The sequence below is a fragment of the Pantherophis guttatus genome, chromosome 1 (assembly GCF_059756535.1).
Source record: "Pantherophis guttatus breed Tessera chromosome 1, ASM5975653v1, whole genome shotgun sequence".
In the NCBI taxonomy this organism is placed as follows: domain Eukaryota; kingdom Metazoa; phylum Chordata; class Lepidosauria; order Squamata; family Colubridae; genus Pantherophis; species Pantherophis guttatus.
The window spans coordinates 177647938-177667045 of NC_142063.1; the positions used below are offsets into that span (position 1 = coordinate 177647938).

Below are 19108 nucleotides of genomic sequence, written 5' to 3' on the forward strand. Positions count from 1 at the left end.
TATCTTTAAGGGAGCCATATTACATTGATTTTATTTATTTTACATTTTAAAGAGGAAAGAATGAAAAGAACCCAAAAAATGCAGGAGAAAGAATATTAAGGTTAAAGAAATAAATAAAATTTAAGCCATTTAAGTCACTAAGTGCTATCCTTTGCTCAATGTAAAATAAAGCATCCATGACAAATTGTGGAGAGGAGCCAAATAATTGATTCAGTCAAGAATTTCTCTCGGTGGTAAGAAATTTTTCTAACATTCTAACATTTTTAACATTCCAGCTGATGTTGTGGCAATATTGGATGTGAGGAGCAAGTCTCCATGCTCCCACGCAGAGTTCTCCATGTTAGATGGCTCCGAAAGAAGCTAAAGCCACCCTGGAGGAATGGTGAAGAAAAGAAGGATGCCTTGCAGGTCACGGAGAGCCGCAATCTCTCCTGCTTGACCCAGGGTTCTTTTCCCTCTCTGTCATGATGAGGAGATGGCTGCCGTGAAGCTGGGAAAGCCGAGGCAACAAAGAAAGCATAGGAGCAGTATAAAGGAACAGTGACTGGAACTGGGTGAGATAATTTCTTTTTACTCAAAACCTAACCTTAAAAAGAAAAGAGGGGAAAAATCTGAAAGAGACTCTTAACTATTTATTAAAGTGGCGAATAAAAACATAGAGAAAACCACAGACCTGAAAGAAAAGAACTAAGAGAGGAAAGTTTAAAACTTCAAAGCACAGAAAATTGGATGGCTAAATTGGGCAGGCATTATTTTGAAAAGGCATTTCATAATGTTGGATTTATCTACTTTAATAATTGACTTTGCTCTTATAAATCAAATTTAAATTGGATTTAATAGTTGTTAGAACTGAAACAATGAACCTAAGCTGAGAGCACCCTTTACTGATGAAGGAAAATATACCATACTTTACAACCCTGGGAACATTTTTGATTAGAAAAATAAACAACATTTATTTGGAGAACTGTGGTGATATTTACTGTTCTATACTTATCTACCTTATGACTATGGGAGGTTCAACGGTAAGAACAAGGAAAATACCTAAGTAAAGCAATTTTTGAATGCTATTAAACTTATAGAGGGGACATAAGGAGATATTTGGAGAGTTTCCTGGACTACTTGAATGTCTGATTGAATAACCCTGAAAGAACTGTGACTATAGTATTCTTTGAGGAGCTACATTAGGCCTGAACTAATTAGGTTGTTGAACTACTGAGTAAAAGTGGACCTTATTAAAATAAGACAAGATGCTCCATATTGGGGAAATGAAGTTGAAAGGAAATGTTGTTGATGTTCAAAAGCATTAAGGACTCTATGACAAAGAACGTTAGGGAGATAAAAAATTTAATGCAAAGTGTTAACTGTTATTATCCACAATCATTCTCAGTCACTTTCATGCGTAAACTCAAAGGGTACTCTGCTCAAAAACCCATAATTTAATAATTGTTAAAACGCTATAATATGGAACTATGTAAGCCAGTGAAAACTCCTATGAGTCAGGATTTCAAACATGGAGATAAACAAAGTCCTGTATTCAGCAAGGAGATTTATCAGTCCTTGATTGGTAGTCTATCTTATATTAGTAATTGGACTAGGCCATATATTTCCTATTGTGTTAATCAACTAGCTAGGTATAATGCAGAACCAACTGAGATGCATTGGCAAGCTGCAAAGTGAATATTAAGATATTTAAAACAAACAATGCATTATGCATTATATTTAGAACCTAACTATTATCTTGTACTAACTGCATATGCTGATGCTAGCTTTGCTACTGATTTATCTACAAGAAAATCGACATCAGGTATTGCAATAATGTTAGGGAATTCATTAATTGGATGGAAATCAATCAGGCAAAAACACATAAGTTTATCAACGATGGAGGCTGAATTTTCCTGTCTGTCTTTAATGTGTACAGAACTAATATATTATAAACAGCTGATGATAGATATTGGTTTAACTGTAAATGATCCAATTGTAGTATTTGAGGATAACCAAGCTGCTATTAAAATGGCAACGAATTTGGCTGTGAAAACAAGATCTAAACATACTGATATTAGGTACTTAAATGTAAGGCAAAGTATACAGAGTAAGATAATACAATTGGAATATTGTATGTTGGAGAATAATATTGCTGATAATTTTACTAAATCTCAGGGTGCTATTAAACATAGAACATGTTGTGAAAGTTATGGGCTAAGATTGTAAGCCATTATACAGTATATTGTCCTGTCCAAAGGGGAGTATGTTAGGAAATTGTTATTACCCAACTGGTGGGTCAGGAAATATATAAACCAACATTGTGTGTTTGTAGCTAAAAGTATTATGTAGCTTTAAAAACTGTGTTGCATCATCATACATCCTGATTATACATCCTGACATCATACAATGATCATTGCTTGATTATGCAGAGAGATCAAATATAGAGTTACAGCATATCAGCAGGTGTAGTGTCCACACAAACCATAATTCAGCTTTCCTTAAATACATTGGCTACAGAGCTTAGCCAATCACGATGTATGATGATGAAACACAGTTTTTAAAGCTACATAATACTTTTAGCTACAAACACACAATGTTGGTTTATATATTTCCTGACCAACCAGTTGAGTAATAACAATTTCCTAACACAAAGCATAGATGGGAAAATAGAAAATATTCTACAAGGGACAATGAATAAAGACCAAAATGCTCAGGAGAGGGAGGAGACAATGGAAAGAATGGAGGAAAAGACAGATAAATCAACAAGCAAAACAAGAAGATAAGATAATAAAGACTGTAATGATTAATGAAACAAATCAGGAAAAAAGTATCTTAAAGAGATTTAAAAATGGAATGGGAAGATACCATTGAAAAAGAGATATGGGTTTGGGCAGATACCCTAAGGCTTGGTAGTATAAGAGGATAGAGATGGGAAGAATACTTATACTAAACAGTAAAAATGCTGGGTTAGATAGAGACAAAGATCCAAGAGAGGAGTATGGGAGGTATGCCAAAAAACAAATAGGAATTGAAATATTAAAACGGACAAGAGATGATGGATAGAAAGGAAATGTTATTTCTTATGTTTTTTCCTTCTTTCTTTAATATAATGGGTGCCTGATTAAAAGTTAGAATAGAATTAGAAATAAAGATACACATATTATAAAAGTAATAAACAGATGGAAGATTAGAGGGGGAAAGATGGATTTAATATGTATGTTTAAATAATATGATGATTGTTGTCAGGATGGAGTAAGGGGATTAGATTTTAATACAATATGTGTACTATACTAGGATTAGTAAGGATGGCCTGATTAAATAGAATAAATTAAAGAATTAAATGGAAAGATTAGAGGTTGAAAGATAGCATTATTATGCATGCTTAAACAATGCTGTAATTGGCATTAGAATGATACATTGAAATATTGAATAATTAAATAATGAAGGCTTATAGCTTAATACAAATAGGCGTATTAATACTAATATATAAGCTTAATTAATGTAACAAATATTATAGATATTAGTATTGTTATTTGTATCAAAATGAATGATACCCAGATGCCGCACTGTTCATGTATTGATGTTGATGTACATATAAAAAAATAAAAAACATATAACAAAAAAAAGTAAGATAGAATAAGTTTTTGTATAAAAACACTAATTTGACACCTCCATTGTAGAACAATAGAAAAAGGGTTGTGATATTCTTCTTGTGACAGCCATTCAAGTATTTCAAGAGTGCAGTAGTGCCAAAGTCTTCTCTTCTAAAAGATGAACATGGTCAAACTCCTTCGGTCTCTTTGTATAGGATTTTCTTTCTAATCCTTAGATCATCCTTGTAACCTTCACTGAACTAGTTCCAATTTCTCTAAATACTTCTTGAAGTGCTGAGCCTAGAATTAGACTTAGCACTTGAGTTGGGTTCTGACAAATATAGAGTAAGGGAAAGACTTAGACTTAGAATAATTGATGAACGTATCTTTTCTTTTATGTCCACTGAGAGCATATGCATCAAGACAAATTCCTTGTGAGTCCAATCACACTTGGCCAATTTAAAAAAGTCTATTTTATTGACACTTTGAATGTACACTAATCAGCATACATTAAAATGAAATTTCTTTGCATACAGCTCTCAAAGGGCCTCCACCTCCAATATATACTACATAAACACGACTACTGTAAATACAAAATTAGGCATATTCGGTGTTAAGTACCGAACTATTCCATCCCTGGTTTAGATTAATTTAAACAACATGAAATTGAGGGAGCACTAATTTTAGTTTTATTCTCCATTCAGGATATAAGATCTGGAACTGAATCAAAAAATCTTATTCTCAAGGGGTGATCTTGACAGATCCAGAAATCTTATATAGCAATGGCACTTAGACTTATATACCGCTTCACAGTGCTTTACAGCCCTCTCTAAGCAGTTTACAGAGTCAGCATATTGCCCCCAACAATCTGGGTCCTCATTTTACCCACCTCGGAAGAATGGAAGGCTGAGTTAACCTTGAGCCTGGTGAGATTCGAACTGCCAAACTGCTGGCAGCCAGTGATCAGCAAAAGTAGCCTGCAGTACTGCACTCTAACCACTGTGCCACTGCAGCTCTTATATGGTACCTTCTGCTTATTTCCAGGCTGCCACCCAATGCATATGTAAATTTTAAAAACAGTTACTAAAGTTAGAAATGGTAACAAATGTAATAATGCCACCCCATATTCCAGAGTCTTAATGTAATGAAATTTACAGTATCCTGGGATAGAAAGATGGAATCATAGGGCTGGAAGGGACCTTGGAGGTCTTCTAATCCAACCCCCTGCCAAGCCAGGAGACCTTATACTATAAATGGACTTGATTTCATGTAAGTGATAACGTAATGCTAAAGTTTGTTAAACTGTATCAATAGATTATTTTGTCAAAGGATGGCTTTCTCATTTCACCTCTCTCAATCAAACATAAAATAGCACAGGATAAATCAGAATGAAGAAGAGTCCTCTTCTACTCAGCATTACGCCACTGGCATCATAAAGAGAAGTGCAGCCTAGAATTAGATAGTTGTTTTAAAGCATTAGCATTCAATCCCTAAATTCTTTGTAGCTACAGCAATTCTATCATTAAAGAAATGGGTAATTTGATGCTGTGTGTCATGCAGTCAAATGCAAGATGGGAACAGCAATAATATTGAAAAGCAGAAAAAGAGCTAGGAAGCACTCAGAAATGCATTATGTTCTTTTCCGTAAGTAGCTTGTTGTAATTCTGGTCACATTATTTATAGTCTTAGGGCTATAATAATTCAGTCCTCTGCAGAATTTGAGGAACTGAATATAGCTTCATAATGTTTTTGTTTGGCGTTTGGTTTCAGCATAACAAAATAATAAGATTTAAGAATAAAATAGCATTTGGGAGAAACAACATGAGCATAAGCAATTTTTAAAAAGAAAATATTTTGGATAAAAAAATTGAAGCACCAAAATAATTTAGAAAATACAGTTCTTTATAAGAAAGAACTTGAGGGCAACAAGTAAGCAGTTTTGGAATCTAAATGAATGAAAATAAAATATTTCATTGGTTGTTAGGTTGATGATTCTCCAGCAGCAGCTAAAATCTCAAGAGTATTGTGCTTTCTCATGATGTAGCCCCTTCTAAAAGAGACGGGAGGAAAACTTGCATTGAAAGGAAAAAGGAAGAGCAAAGGCGGGTAGTTCTATGATTGTAAAACATTTGTAAAACTTTTTAGAATTTCTAAAGATAACTCTCTAAAAGATTTCTAATTTTTAAAAGATATTTTTCTGAGTTTCAAAACATCAAAAAGTAATAACACTTTTATTGTGCTTAGAGTTTGTTGACTCCTGGTGACTGTCTGCAGTGTTGTGGTCCGCCGGCAGCCTGCGGAGCTGGCAGGAGAGTCCGACAGTGAGGAGGCTGGGAAAGAACATGGCCCAGTCCTGGAGTCTGGGGAAGGCTCGGATGAGGGCTCTGCGTCGGAGGCAGAGATGGGGCCAGGGCCATCTGGGAGTTATGTGCTGACTCCAGAGCCTCCAGAGTCTGATGTCAGCAAGGCAGAGGAACAGGGGGAGCCTGTTCCCAGTGCGCACATGCACAGAGTCGCCAGAAGGCAAGAACAGTTAAGACAAAAGGGGCAACTCGGGAGTAAGGCTTGGAGATGATTGGCCCCTCCCATAAGACATAAAGGAGGAGCAAAAGCACGTGAGCCTTTGCAGGAAGCAACTTTGTTCATGCTGGTCGATTTAAATTCTGAAGCTCCATTTTGACTCTGTGCTCCATGTGGCCTTGCAAAGCTAATTGCCAATTAGGTCTTTGGCAGCGTGTCAAGGGAGATAAAGGTGGGTGCTTATCAGCCTTATCCCGAAGGACTGTGGCAGACTTCTGTCAGACTCTTTACCAACTATTTGTGACTCATTACGAGCTGTGAATGAACAGAATTCACAGCCGTTGAAATAAAAAGAGGGTTTTGGGGACTAATTGTGTGCTTTTTACTGTCTCAGGAAGCTTAGGTCAGAACATGCAGAGAGTTTCTTCAGTTTTTTACATGTTCCAAAAACCATGGCATTATTTCTTCTGTCTCCCGAAGCTATGCAGGGAGGGAGTAGAAAGAGGTCTTCCAAGCTACAAAAGGCAGGTAGAAATGGGCTACCAAGACAGTATCATACTATAACTAAGTCAAAACATGGAAGAGGCATAAACCTAGGCAAAATCAGGTAGAAGCCACAACATCACTCCAAAGATTCAGGGCAGGATTGCTAGTTGTTCTTAACGCTGGGTCACCTCTAAGTATTTTTTTTTAAATTTGATTTATATGCCGCCCTTCTCCGGAGACTCAGGGCGGCTTACAATGCGCTAAGCAATAGCCTTCATTCTTTTGTATATTTATACAAAGTCAGCTTATTGCCCCCACAACTGGGTCCTCAATTTACCTACCTTAAAAAGGATGGAAGGCTGAGTCAACCTTGAGCCTTGGCGAGATTCGAACCTGCAGTAATTGCAGGCAGCTGGTCTTAATAACCAGCTTAATAACAGGGTGCCTTAGACCACTGTACTACCAAGGCTCTTAAGATCCTAGTACAGTGAATCTTAATCTATTAAGATTCATAGTGCAGTTTCCAAGCATCCATCCACCCAGTCTTTGTAGTTATACTGTATTTGCCGAACAGACTATTTGCTTTATTTAGGAGCATTGAATTTCCCCCCACAGCCTTGGGCTTTTCTTCCTCTCAGCCTTCAGATTCTCAACCCAATGTCACCATGGATTTGGGGTCGTGCTTTGAGGAGTCCAGACTAGATTCTCGGGGCATCCTATTGTAGGAAGTTAGCACCCAACCTTCTCCTAGAATGAAATATTCTAGGAAATATTAAAAAGGAAGAATGGATGAGAAAAAGAGATACATGCTCTTGGAAAGCAGCCCTGACCTTTCTTAATAGCCCCAGAAAGACTGGGCCATCCTATCTACAAGACAAAAGACTGGGCCAGCTTATCTACAACACAAAAGACCTTCACCCTCAGGACATAATAGGATTAGCCCTCTACCCATCTCACCACATGGCACCTGGGAAGATTACATCACCCAGCAAGATTCAACCAAGCCTGAGACTCAAGACAACCTACAAAGTTACCCCTGCATGGCCCCATGGGAGTCTGACAACCAATCAGGATACCTGTCCTTACACAGGAACAGGAAGCTCTAAGGTTGGGCCTAAGAGAGGGTATAAATAGATCTCACTCTCCACTCCATGTGGTCAGCTACCCAGGACTTCAAACCATGTGGCCCTGTCCACCATTAAACCATCTTTCCAAACAGCTTCCATGTTTCCAGCGTCTTTCTCTCCACTTGGAACTGAACCCAGATGGACATTTCTTCCAATACTGTTAAGAGATGCCACTCCTGCTGAATCAGAATTCATGACAGTAAATAGCTACCTGGTCTGCTTCCTCCTTCTCCTCTTCCTTGGTGACTGAGATAATATATTATGCTAGCAAAGTGCTAGCTCTTTGCTTTTATGCTCTTTTTCTTCTTTTTTTCTTTTTTTCTTTTGGAGAGACGAATTAGAAAACACATACACTTGACACAAACACACACACACACACACTCCTCCTATTGCTATTCTTGTCTATCAATCGCCTATATCACTGCAAGTGATTTTAAGATGCATTAAAGAATGATGTGAAATATATGGCATATTTATATGTGTACTATATCTATATCTACAATGTTGTTCAATAGATTGTAACCCAGTTGGTATTGTCTGGACTCAGAAGCTCAACATCAACACACCTAGTTTTAGAAGTCAAAAACATCCCAGAAGACAATCACTAACTTGTTTTATTTTCTTAGCAAGATAATCACATGAACATGATTTTGAAGTCATTAGGAAACAAGCACGAAGGAAGTTTGATTAAATGCAACTGTAACTTTTAGGGCAATTCCACTCTACATTTCCTCTCCATTGCTGATTGATTTATTTTATTGGCTGCCCATTTTACCACAGGGTAACTCTAAATTTAACAGTGATTTCTGACTGCTTTCCCTTCCATTGATCTTGAAATATGCAAAACAGGCAAAGACCATTTTGAGCAAATCACTACCCTCTCTCCAGCTCACCAATAGAATGTGCAATGTAATTCACAGTTCCCTGTTCTTTGTCAAACTTCTTGCAAATCCTGTTGCAATAAAAGTCCTCTTATTCTCCAGTGATGCACAGGAAATAAAACAATTTGTTAGTACTCATGTATGTTTACAGAGTATAATGTATGATTTTGTTTATTTCCAAAGAAAAAAACTACTTACTACAAAGAAACATGTATGAAATAGTGAGGCCATAATTAATATAATACAACATTGCCCAAACTTCCAAGTAGAATATATTATAGGTGGCCAAATTTTGGGCATTGTGATGGAAATATCTTTTGCCACACTTTCATACATCCATAACTGTCATCTTGCTCTTCCTTTTTAGTAGAGTAGAGTAGAGTAGAGTAGAGTAGCGTAGAGTAGCGTAGCGTAGCGTAGCGTAGCGTAGAATAGAATAGAATAGAATAGAATAGAATAGAATAGAATAGAATAGAATAGAATAGAATAGAATAGAATAGAATAGAATAGAATAGAATAGAATAGAATAGAATAGTTGGAAGAGGCCTTGGAGGTCTTCTAGTCCAACCCCCTGCTTAGGCAGGAAACTCTACACCACTTCAGACAAATGGTTATCCAGCATCTTCTTAAAAATTTCCAGTGTTGGGGCATTCACAACTTCTGCAGGCAAGTTGTTCCACTGATTAATTGTTCTAACTGTCAAGAAATTTCTCCTTAGTTTTAAGTTGCTTCTCTCCTTGATTAGTTTCTACCCTCAGGTGCTTTGGAGAATAGTTTGACTCCCTCTTCTTTGTGGCAACCCCTGAGATATTGGAACACTGCTATCATGTCTCCCCTACTCCTTCTTTTCATTAAACTAGACATACCCAGTTCCTGCAACCATTCTTCATATGTTTTAGCCTCCAGTTCCCTAATCATCTTTGTTGCTCTTCTCTGCACTCTTTCTAGAGTCTCAACATCTTTTTTACATCGTGGCGACCAAAAGTGTGGCCTTACCAAGTGGTAAAAAAGTGGTATTAACACTTCAAGTGATCTTGATTCTATCCCTCTGTTTATGCAGCCTAGAACTGTGTTGGCTTTTTTGGCAGCTGCTGCACACTGCTAGTTCATATCTAAATGGTTGTCCACTAGGACTCCAAGATCCCTCTCACAGTTACTACTATTGAGCAAGGTACCACATATACTGTACCTGTGCATTTTGTTTTTCTTGCCTAAATGTAGAACTTATTTTTTTCACTGTTGAATTTCATTTTGTTAGATAGTGCTCAATGTTCAAGTCTGTCAAGATCCTTCTGTATCTTGAGCCTATCTTCTGGAATGTTGGCTATTCCTGCCAGCTTGGTGTCATCTGCAAATTTGATGAGTTCCCCATCTATCCCCTCGTCCAAGTCATTGATGAAGATGTTGAAGAATACCTTGGGGTACTCCACTGCATACTTCCCTCCATGTAGATGCAGTTCCATTGAGGACTACATATTGAGTACAGTTGGTCAGCCAGTTACGAATCCATCTGGTGGTGATGCTGTCTAACCCACATTTTTCTACTTTATCTAGTAGTTGGTTATGATCTACTTTATCAAATGCAACATTTGTAAGCAACATTGTGCAAAGATAAGGAGCAACGAAAAGACATTTAAAACGTTTAAAGAAAAGGAAAGAAAATATTCCTAAAACTAGTTTTTATCCACACTATTTGCTATATATCTCCATACGTTTCTATCCTTACAAACATTTCCTTTTGCCAAGGGCTAAACAAAGATTAGAAATTAACAGATTATACAGTCATTTAAAATATTTTTACTTAACATTGTCATAATCTCTCTATATATCAATCTTTTGGTTTATATTCCTTAACACAAAGCAGCTCTTCTTTTTCACTCAATACATTTCTTGGGAACTGGATCATGGAAAGAATTTTATAAATACATGATGAGAAATATATTTGTATCTGCTATGTATACTTAGGTATGAAAAAAAACTTGAGAAAGAAGTAAAAGACCAATCTGATATAAAGGGAAGTGCCTAGGTTCATGGTCTAGAATACAATATGCATAAAATAACTTGCAATGAAAAGCTTTAATACAGTAGTCAAGAAGTTTTGGCATAAAGCTTAGTATAGCAGTTAAGCGTTCCCTTAAGCTTCTGAACTTGTATAAGTGATTGCATTTGAAATATCAGGGCTAGCCTGAGCTTTAGCAAAGTTGATGAAAACCTAAAATGAAACAAAAACATATTACATGAAATTAAACATATTCTGTTTTCAGAGATTTTCTAAATAGACTTATTACACCTAGTTTAAGTATGAAATTAAAGCATTCATGTTGTAGTTACTAAACTAAAACAGATGCTTATCAAAAATGAAGAAATCAGCAGGTACGGCTAAGACATCTTTTATCTGACAGCTCTTACTTTACCAAATTTGTTACATTCAGCCTAAATGAATTTTAGACAAAGCCAATTACTGGACCTCATTTGTCTCTTGTTGGTATTAATAGCTGATTCCCCTCTTCTTTGGGGCAGCTTCTCAAATATTGGACTATTGCTATTATGGCACCCCTAGTTCTTTTCTCTAGGCTAGCCAAACCCAAATCCTGCACCCGTTCTTCATATATTTTAGTCTCCAGGCCATTGATCATCTTAGTTGCTCTTCTCTTACATTTTTCCAAAGTCTCAACACTTTGTCATGTGATGACTAAAATTGGTTGCGGTATTCCAGGTGTGGCCTTACTAAGGCTTTATAAAGTGGTACTAATACTTCACATGATTTTGATTCTATACCTCTTTTTATACAACCAAGGATTGTATTCGTTTTTTTGGCTGCTGCCGCATACTACTGGCTCATGTTCAATGATCATCTACTTTGACTCCAAGGTCCCTCTCACAGTTACTGTTTTTGAGCCAGGTCTTGCCTAATCTGTACTTATATCCTTGATTTTTTCCTCCCTAAATATCTGTGGAGATTCTCAGTCATCCAGGTCATGGTTGTCCCAAAGGTGCTTTTTTCAAGAGGCAACTGGACTTTTTGGTTTTTCATTGAAGATGTTTTGCTTCTCATCCAAGAAGCTTCTTCAGCTCTGACTGGATGGTGGGAAATGGAAGGATTTATACTCCTTGCAGACAGCTGGTCATTTGCATTCTTTTAGTGAGTTGCTAAGACCACCTGGAGGTTTATCTGTATTGTCAGGGTCACCTGAGTGTTGCAAATGGGTGTGTAGATAGATGATGTCGTATCCTCCCCCTCTGTTGAGAGAGGTCTGTTCAATTTGACATAGATGGCCTCTTTAACCCCTCTCTCAAAGCAGCGATCCTCTCTGCCCAAAATATGGACTTTATTGTCTTCAAAAGAGTAGCCTGTGTCTTTTAAATGCAGATGGATTGCTGAATCTAGTCCTGATGTGTTTGTTCTATATTGTGCCATGCGTTTATGAAGTGGTTGTTTTGTTTCCCCATTGTACAGATCTGCACATGGCATTGTACTGCATATATGATGTTGCTCAGCTTGTGTCTGGGTGTTTTATCCTTGGGATGGACAAGCTTCTGTCTTAGTGTATTCTTGGGTTTGAAGTGTGTACATAAGTTAATGTTGGCTGAAGATCCTCCAGAGCTTTTCCAATATGTCTGCAACGTACAGAATGACAACGTTGCTTCGTTCATTGTTCTCGTCATTGTCTGTTACAGAGGAGCTCCTGTAGGGTCTTTTTTGAGATTTGATGAAGGCCCACTTGGGATAGCCACACATTCTCAGGGCTTCCTTGATGTGTTTACATTCTTTTTCTTTCCCATCTTAACTGGTAGGCAGGCCTTCAGCTTGGTGATGTAAGGTTCTGATGATTCCCATTTTGTGCTCCAGTGGGTGGTGGGAATCAAAATGTAAATATTGATCTGTGTGAGTGGGTTTTCTGTAAACTTCAATGTTAAGGCTTCTGCTTTCCTTAATGTGTACTGCACAGTCCAGGAAGGCTAGACTATTTTCCTTAACATCTTCCTGTGTGAATTTGATGTATCTGTATCTGTGGACAGACCCTACAGGAGCTCCTCTGTAACAGGCAATGACGAGAACAATAAAGGAAGCAATGTTGTCATTCTGTACATTGCAGCCATATCAGAAAAGCTCAGGAGGCTCTTCAGCCAACATAATATACATGCACACTTCAAACCCAAGAATACACTAAAGCAGAAGCTTTTTCACCCCAAGGATAAAACACCCAGACACAAACCGAGCAATGTTATATATGCAGTAGAATGCAGTGAGCCATGTGCAGATCTGTAAATTGGGGAAATGAAACAACCACTTCATAAATGCATGGCACAACATAGGAGAACAAACACATCAGGACTAGATTCAGCAGTCCATCTACATTTAAAAGACACCGGCCACTCTTTTGAAGACAATGAAATCCGTATTTTGGGCAGAGAAGATTGCTGCTTTGAGAGAGGGGTTAAAGGGGCCATCTTGGTCAAAATTGAACAGCTCTCTCTCAACAGAAGAGGAGGGATATGACATCATCTATCTCCAATCTATATCACAGTCCTTTCAACAGTTCCAAGAAGGCTCCACACCAATTTGCACCACTCAGCTGACCTTGATGACACAGATAAACCTCCAGGTGACCTTAATGACCTGCTAAAAGAATGCAAATGACCAACTGTCTGCAAGGAGTATAAATCCTTCTATTTCCCACTATCCATTTAGAGCTGAAGAAGCTTCTTGGATGAGAAGTGAAAACTAGAAAGTCCAGTTGCCTCTTGAAAAAAGCACCTTTGGGACATCCTCCCTAAATGTAAAACTTTGCTTTCTCGACATTAAAATACATTTTGTTGGATAGAGCCCATTGTCCAAGTTTGTAGAGATTTTTTTGGAATCTGAGTTTGTCTTCTGGGGTGTTGACTATTCCTGCCAGCTTAGTCTCATCTGCAGATTTGATGAGTTCCCCTTATATTCCCTCATCTAAGCCATTTATGAAGATATTGAAAAGTACTGGGCCTAAGACGGAACCTTGTGGTATCCCACTGCTTATTTCCCTCCATGTACATGTAGTACCATTAAGGACTACTCATTGAGTAGTTTGTCAACCAGCTACTAATCCATCTGGTGGTGATATTGTTTATTCCATATTTTTCTAGGTTACCAAGAAGTAGGCTGTGGTCTACTTTGTCAAATGCCTTACTGAAATCTAAGTATAGTATGTCCACAGATTTCCCTGGTCTACTAATTTAGTCGCTTTATCAAAGAATGAAATAAGATTGGTTTGGCATGATCTGTTTTTAACAAACCTGTACTGGCTACTAGTTATAACGTTACTTGTTTTTAGATGTTCGCAGATCTGTTTTTTTATTATCTTTTCCAGGATTTTTCCAGGTATTAATGTTAGACTAGTTGGTCTATACTTTCCTAGGACAGTATTTTTTTTTCTTTCTTGAGGATGGAAACCACATCAGATCTTTTCCAATCCTTAGGTACTTTCCCAGTGCTCCAGGACTTTTGAAAGATATTGTACAATGGTTCTGAGATAACATTTGCCAGCTGCTTCAGAGATGTACTGTAATCTATCAGGTCCCAGTGATATATATTCCTCAAGATCAGATAGGTGTCTCTTACCATTTTCTTTCTTATTTTAATTTTTATTTCTAGTCTGTTTTTTACTGTAGGGTGGGGTTTTTTTGTATGTTGGGCTATAGTTTCTTTTTGCGTGAAGACTGATGCAAAGAATGAGTTAAGCAGCTCTGCTTTCTCCCTACTGCCTGTTACTTCCTTGCCATCTTCTCTCTTTAGTGGACCAACTGTTTCCTTGACTTTTTTCTTGTTATTAATACATTGAAAGAAACTTTTAAAATTATCTTTGACTTTTGTTGCAAGTCTTTGTTCATTCTGAGCCTTTGCTTTCCTGACTTCATCTTTGTAAGTTCTGGCTATCTGTTGATATTTTGCCTTAGTTATATGTCCCTCTTTCCATTTTTTTGTACTTGTCCTTTTTATCTTTCAGTTTATCAGAGAGATCTTTGTGCAGCCATGCTGGTTTCTTCTTGAAATCCTTGTTTTTCTTTTTCAGTCATATTGTGCTGAACTGGGCTTTTATAATCACATTTTTCAAAGTTTCCCACACTTCTTGAGTTGTTTTCCCGTTTAGGATTTTCATCTATGGAATCTTTCCTAGGCTTTTCCTGAGATTTTTGGTTCCTTTTTTTTTTCAGTAAGAAAGTTTTCTACTTCATTTTGCATTTCTTCTTTCATTTTCATATACGTGTTTTCAATAAAGTGTTAGGGTTAGGGTTAGGCTAATTCCTAACCCTGACCCTTTTCATGAGTCTCTTTTCATATTTTACCTAAATAATTCTTAACATTCTGCATAATGCCTAAGCGTTATATATAATGGAGGGAAAGTATATAACATATTAAAATAACACAGACATTTCATACTTTGCCTAACAATATCACACATTCTATAGATTCCTAAGCATTCTATGCAAGGCTTGTTTTTCACATATTGCTGATAACAGTTATAAGTTATCTTGCCTCAACCTGGGAAAAGAGGTCCAATGTCCCAGGAGCGGCAATCCAGAAGTCTGTGTTTCTTACAGTTTAATTCTATTATGTCAACAAAAAATGAGACAAGTTTATTGCTTACCTCTTCCAGTGTTGTTTGACTCACAGAGAAGTGTTTAATTTCAAAAACTGCTTTGTTCATTTCTAGAAGTTGAAATATGTTTGCCACTCCTCCTGCAGACACTGGGATATGATATTCCACCATGTTCAGTTGATGGTCCTGTATGAATAAGATTTAATGCAGACAAATGCAGATTTTTTAAATCAAATACCATCTGACAACATATTTCCAATCTTGATTCATTTGTACCTGGCATTTTTATAGGATTGTGCCAGTTCTTTCATTACACTCCGTGAAGTTATTCTTACAGGGCCTTCTCTATTATCCTGGATGATTTTTACAAACTACTCTACAAGGAGCTTGAGAATCAACTATGAGAGTCATTATGTGCTTATAAATTTGATAAATAAAAAATCTCCAGTGTTAGTAGGTCCTATTAATCAGGAACTCCTTTGGCCTTTGCTTCTTTTATGCTGCCAGGATCTTAGAACCAGGCGCAACCAAATTTCCAAAAATTTCTGAAAGTGTTATTTTTCTGTACAAGAATGTGGTGACATCCTTAAAAGTGAATGAGGAAAAAACCTGTAAAACACACTGTGTACTCTAATTTTATAGAACAAATGTGATAACTTTTGGCTGGTAATATTTGTGAATGCTACAGTTAATTCAGGATGCTACAATTTCTATCAGAGCATTAATCAAGAATAATTTGCCTCTTTTTAGTTTGTGGCTGGACTGAACAACAGGCACTCACATTATTACATTCTCTTCTATGAAAAAATTCATTGCACTTTTTTTGCACTTTAGCTTAGCCTTATTGATATTGTGCTTATTTAAGTGCATGAAAGAATATTCCATCATGTTAGAAATCTCCCTGAAGCCTAAAGAAATGTAACCAGATTTCTAAATTGTTAATGTGACATCCAGGCATTTCACAGTATAGATATGTAAAAATATGTACCCTTAAATATGTATTTGGAAAGTTTGTTTGTAAAAATAGAGTCAGCTTCTCAGTGCTGTCCGCACTGTTATTCAAATGCATCTTCACAGTGAATCCTTTTCCAAATCTAGAGGAAAATATGAAAAGTATAATTTATTAAATTCAAAGTGTAATAAAAATTCTAATAATCCCAAGCAGTACTTCTAGAAAACCAAATGGTCTCTTGTGTCTTGATGGCTTTTGCCTGCATTTTGATCCTTGACGCCTTTGTTTGGGACCCGTGCTACGCCTTGGATTGATAGCCCCATGCCCAATTTCCATCATTGGGGACGAGGTGGTCTAATAGACCAGTAAGAACTTGGCCGGATCACCTGTACCCCACAGGTTTTGGGGGCTCTTACCCCACTTGGATCATCCTGGGGATTGTGCCTGAAGACCATTGTGCCTGGACCTCAATGACCTGGAGGTTGCGGATCTCCCTTTTTCCTTCGTGGACTGGCCTATCTCCTGGGGTGATGACTCCCGCCACCATGAGAAGGTGGTTGGGGTTTTTTCCAGCTGAACCCGGCCAGGCTGCGGTGAGAGGGCAGCAATGACCAAGAGTTTCACCCCAAGAGATTTCCCAGCGAATACAGGGACTTCGCCGCAGTGAGAGGGCGGCGATGTTTGTCATCTCATGTCCCTCCCTGGTGCCGTGAGGGGGCATCAGGGGGAGGGGATATTCCTGATTGCTGAGGAAGCTTGGGCCTGTTCTGTTGTTCCATTGTTTCTGATTCACCATTGTCGTACCCATACCCATGGCTGATGATGGCTGTACAGACTTATGCAAGAACGGACTTGTATGCTCTGAGGAATGCCCCCCATTCCTGGAAGTGGCCCACCGGCCTAGCCAAGAAGTACCTTAATGACGGATCTTGGGATCCCAAGAGGTGGCATAAGGGTTTTGGGGTTTTTAAAAGGAGTGTCTTACACTCTTTTTTAATTAGGTTTTTAAGGAGAATAGGGAGGGGGAGGGGTTGTTATCAGTCCAGGTCAGGGGAGAGTCGCGGTGAGGTTGGAGTGGGTTTGGGGTCCCCTGAGACTCCGAGGGGGGGGGAGGGGCACAGATCCCTGTTGTGATGGGGAATGGCCGCAGATGGAGGAACGGAGGCCGTATCGGAGGTTGGGAGTGCGCCCCCGCTATTTTCGAGCAGTGGCCCGCTCCGGCCCTCCTGGTTCTGCCTGCCTTCCTGGGGGTTTGAGAGATAGGGCCTCTGGGCTCAAGCTGGTTTATTTTAACGCCAGGTCCATGGTTAACAAAGCTCCCCTCATCAGTGAGCTGATCGAGGAGGAAAATGCGGACCTGGCTTGCATTACGGAGACCTGGCTGGGCTCGGAGGGAGGTGCCCCCCTGACTGAACTTTGCCCGCCAGGTTTTCGGGTGCTACACCAGCTGAGGACCCAGGGGAGGGGTGGGGAAGTGGTGATTGTTATTAGGGAGACCCATAGTCCGCGGGAGGTCACTGCTCCCCAGATGGATGGGTGTGAGTCCCTACTCATGAGATGGGGTCCTCAAGGGCAGTGGGGCCTGTTGATTACGTACCTATCTCCCAGCTGCGTACCAACGGCCCTGCCCGGGCTGCTGGATGCCCTATCGGGGCTGGTGGTTGAGTTTCCCAGACTCATTGTTCTGGGGGACTTTAACCTGCCTTCCCTGGGTGGGGCGTTGGTGGTGGCTCGGGAGTTCATGGCTTCCATGGCAACCATGGACCTGACTCAGGTAATTCAGGGCCTGACTCATGTGGGGGGACACACGCCTGATCTCGTTTTTATCTCGGAGCAGTGGCGTAGTGAGTTCGGTGGGGGTATACCAATTATGGTATACCTGTCATGGACCGATCATTATCTCCTTCAGCTGGACTTCCATTATCCACCCCCTGCCGCTGGGATGTGGGACCGACCACCTGGTTTCACCCCAGGCGCCTGATGGACCCTGAGCGGTTCCAGACAGAGCTTGGGACTATACCTGTCTCTCTTTCCCATGCTCCAGTCGAGACTCTGGTGGATGCCTGGGAAAAGGCGGCCACTGGGGCTCTCGACCGGGTCATGCCTTTGCGGCCTCTGACCCGATGCAGATCCTGGCTGGCCCCTTGGTTTACTGAGGAGCTCTGGGAGATGAAGCGGCGGAGGAGAGGCCTAGAGAGTTGTTGGAGATCCAGCCGTTCCGAGTCTGACCGAGCACAGTTAAGATCCTTTACGCGATCTTATCTAGTGGAGATGGAGGCGGTGAAGCGTCTTTACTTCTTTGCCCTCATCGCGTCCGCAGATAATCACCCGGCCGCCCTGTTTAGGGTATCCCGCTCCCTTTTGAATCAGGGAGTGGGGGATGACCCTATGCGGGGGAGGGTCGAGGAGTATAGCCAACATCTGCTGGACAAGATCGCTCAGATTCGGGACGGGCTGGACTCTGACTGGGCAGGGTCGGTTGAGGGGGTGACGACGGGTCTGGTTATCTGGGATGAGTTCGATCCTGTTACTCCCGAGGAAGTGGACAGGATCATGGAGAAGCTGAGTACCACCATGTGTTTGTTGGACCCGTGTCCCTCCTGGCTTGTTTATTCGGCTTGGGAGGTTACACGTGACTGGATCCAGGCAGTGATTACTGCTTCCTTGGGTGAGAGGAGCTTCCCTGCTGCTTTGAAGGAGGCGGTGGTGAGACCCCTCCTCAAGAAACCTGCCTTGGATCAGGCTATATTGAACAACTTTCATCCTGTCTCCAACCTTCGCTTTATTGCGAAGGTTGTTGAGAGCGTGGTGGCACATCAGCTCCCGTTGGCCCTGGAGGAAGCAATATACCTGGACCCGTACCAGTCGGGTTTCAGGCCCAGGTACAGCACGGAGACAGCATTGGTCGCGCCGGTTGATGATCTCTGGAGGGTTCGGGACAGGGGACATTCCTCTGTCCTGGTCCTGTTAGATCTCTTGGCGGCTTTTG

General features: G+C 39.7%; 1 protein-coding gene across 1 annotated transcript in view; it reads right to left on the reverse strand.

The window, feature by feature from the left end:
* Positions 1-8304: 8304 nt before the first annotated feature.
* Positions 8305-19108, reverse strand: part of ABCA12 (ATP binding cassette subfamily A member 12) — a 344530-nt gene continuing 333726 nt past the window's right edge. Inside the window, exons 52-54 of the mRNA XM_034433493.3 lie at positions 16156-16261; positions 15216-15353; positions 8305-10801 (exon numbers count right to left, since the gene is read on the reverse strand). Coding sequence (XP_034289384.2) covers positions 10724-10801; positions 15216-15353; positions 16156-16261 — 322 coding nt within the window. The 3' untranslated portion in view covers positions 8305-10723. The remainder of the gene's footprint in view (positions 10802-15215; positions 15354-16155; positions 16262-19108) is intronic.